The sequence below is a fragment of the Eurypyga helias genome, unplaced genomic scaffold, assembly GCF_000690775.1.
Source record: "Eurypyga helias isolate BGI_N326 unplaced genomic scaffold, ASM69077v1 scaffold26280, whole genome shotgun sequence".
Lineage (NCBI taxonomy): Eukaryota > Metazoa > Chordata > Aves > Eurypygiformes > Eurypygidae > Eurypyga > Eurypyga helias.
This window is the reverse complement of record NW_010227991.1, coordinates 1,406-1,917: the sequence shown is the minus strand read 5'-3', so window position 1 is coordinate 1,917 and position 512 is coordinate 1,406. Positions and strand designations below refer to the sequence as shown.

Sequence of the window (512 nt, the reverse complement as noted above, 5' to 3'; positions counted from 1 at the left end):
CTGATCCTGCCGCTCCCCCTGCTGTGGTGGAGATCTGTCCAGATCGGGGGGGCAAAGGGTGTTTCACCTGGACCGGGGGAAACGGGGCTGCACCCGAACCCATCCCGTGTTCCGCAGCAGCCCGCTGGCGCTGATGCTGACGGGGTTGCTGGTGCTCGCCGGCCTCGTCTCCATCACCATCTTTTCCAGGACCCCTTTTTCTGTGGTGAGTCCCTGTCTCCTGGGGTGTGGGGATGGATCCCATGCCGGGGCAGGGAGCAGAGATCTGGGATTCGGGGAGAGCCGTGGGACCCGCTCGGAGCTGGCTCGCTCTCCCGCAGTGTTTGTCGCCTTCTCCTTCACCTCCGTCGTCGACTTGATCATCTCGCTGGAGGAGGATGGCTACATTTCTGGCTTCGTGGAGCTCTACGTCAGAGAGGTACCGCCCCCCACGGCCCCTCAGGCTCTCACACCCCCCCGCCATGCAGCCAGCAGCCCCGCGCACCCGCGTCAAACACGGATGCTCCCTCTCC

General features: G+C 65.0%; 1 protein-coding gene across 1 annotated transcript in view; it reads left to right on the top strand.

Annotated features, from left to right (window-relative positions):
- Positions 1–320: 320 nt before the first annotated feature.
- Positions 321–512, top strand: part of TM6SF2 (transmembrane 6 superfamily member 2) — a gene marked incomplete at both ends in the record, with an annotated part of 1,590 nt that continues 1,398 nt past the window's right edge. Inside the window, one exon of the mRNA XM_010158152.1 lies at positions 321–418. Coding sequence (XP_010156454.1) covers positions 321–418 — 98 coding nt within the window. The remainder of the gene's footprint in view (positions 419–512) is intronic.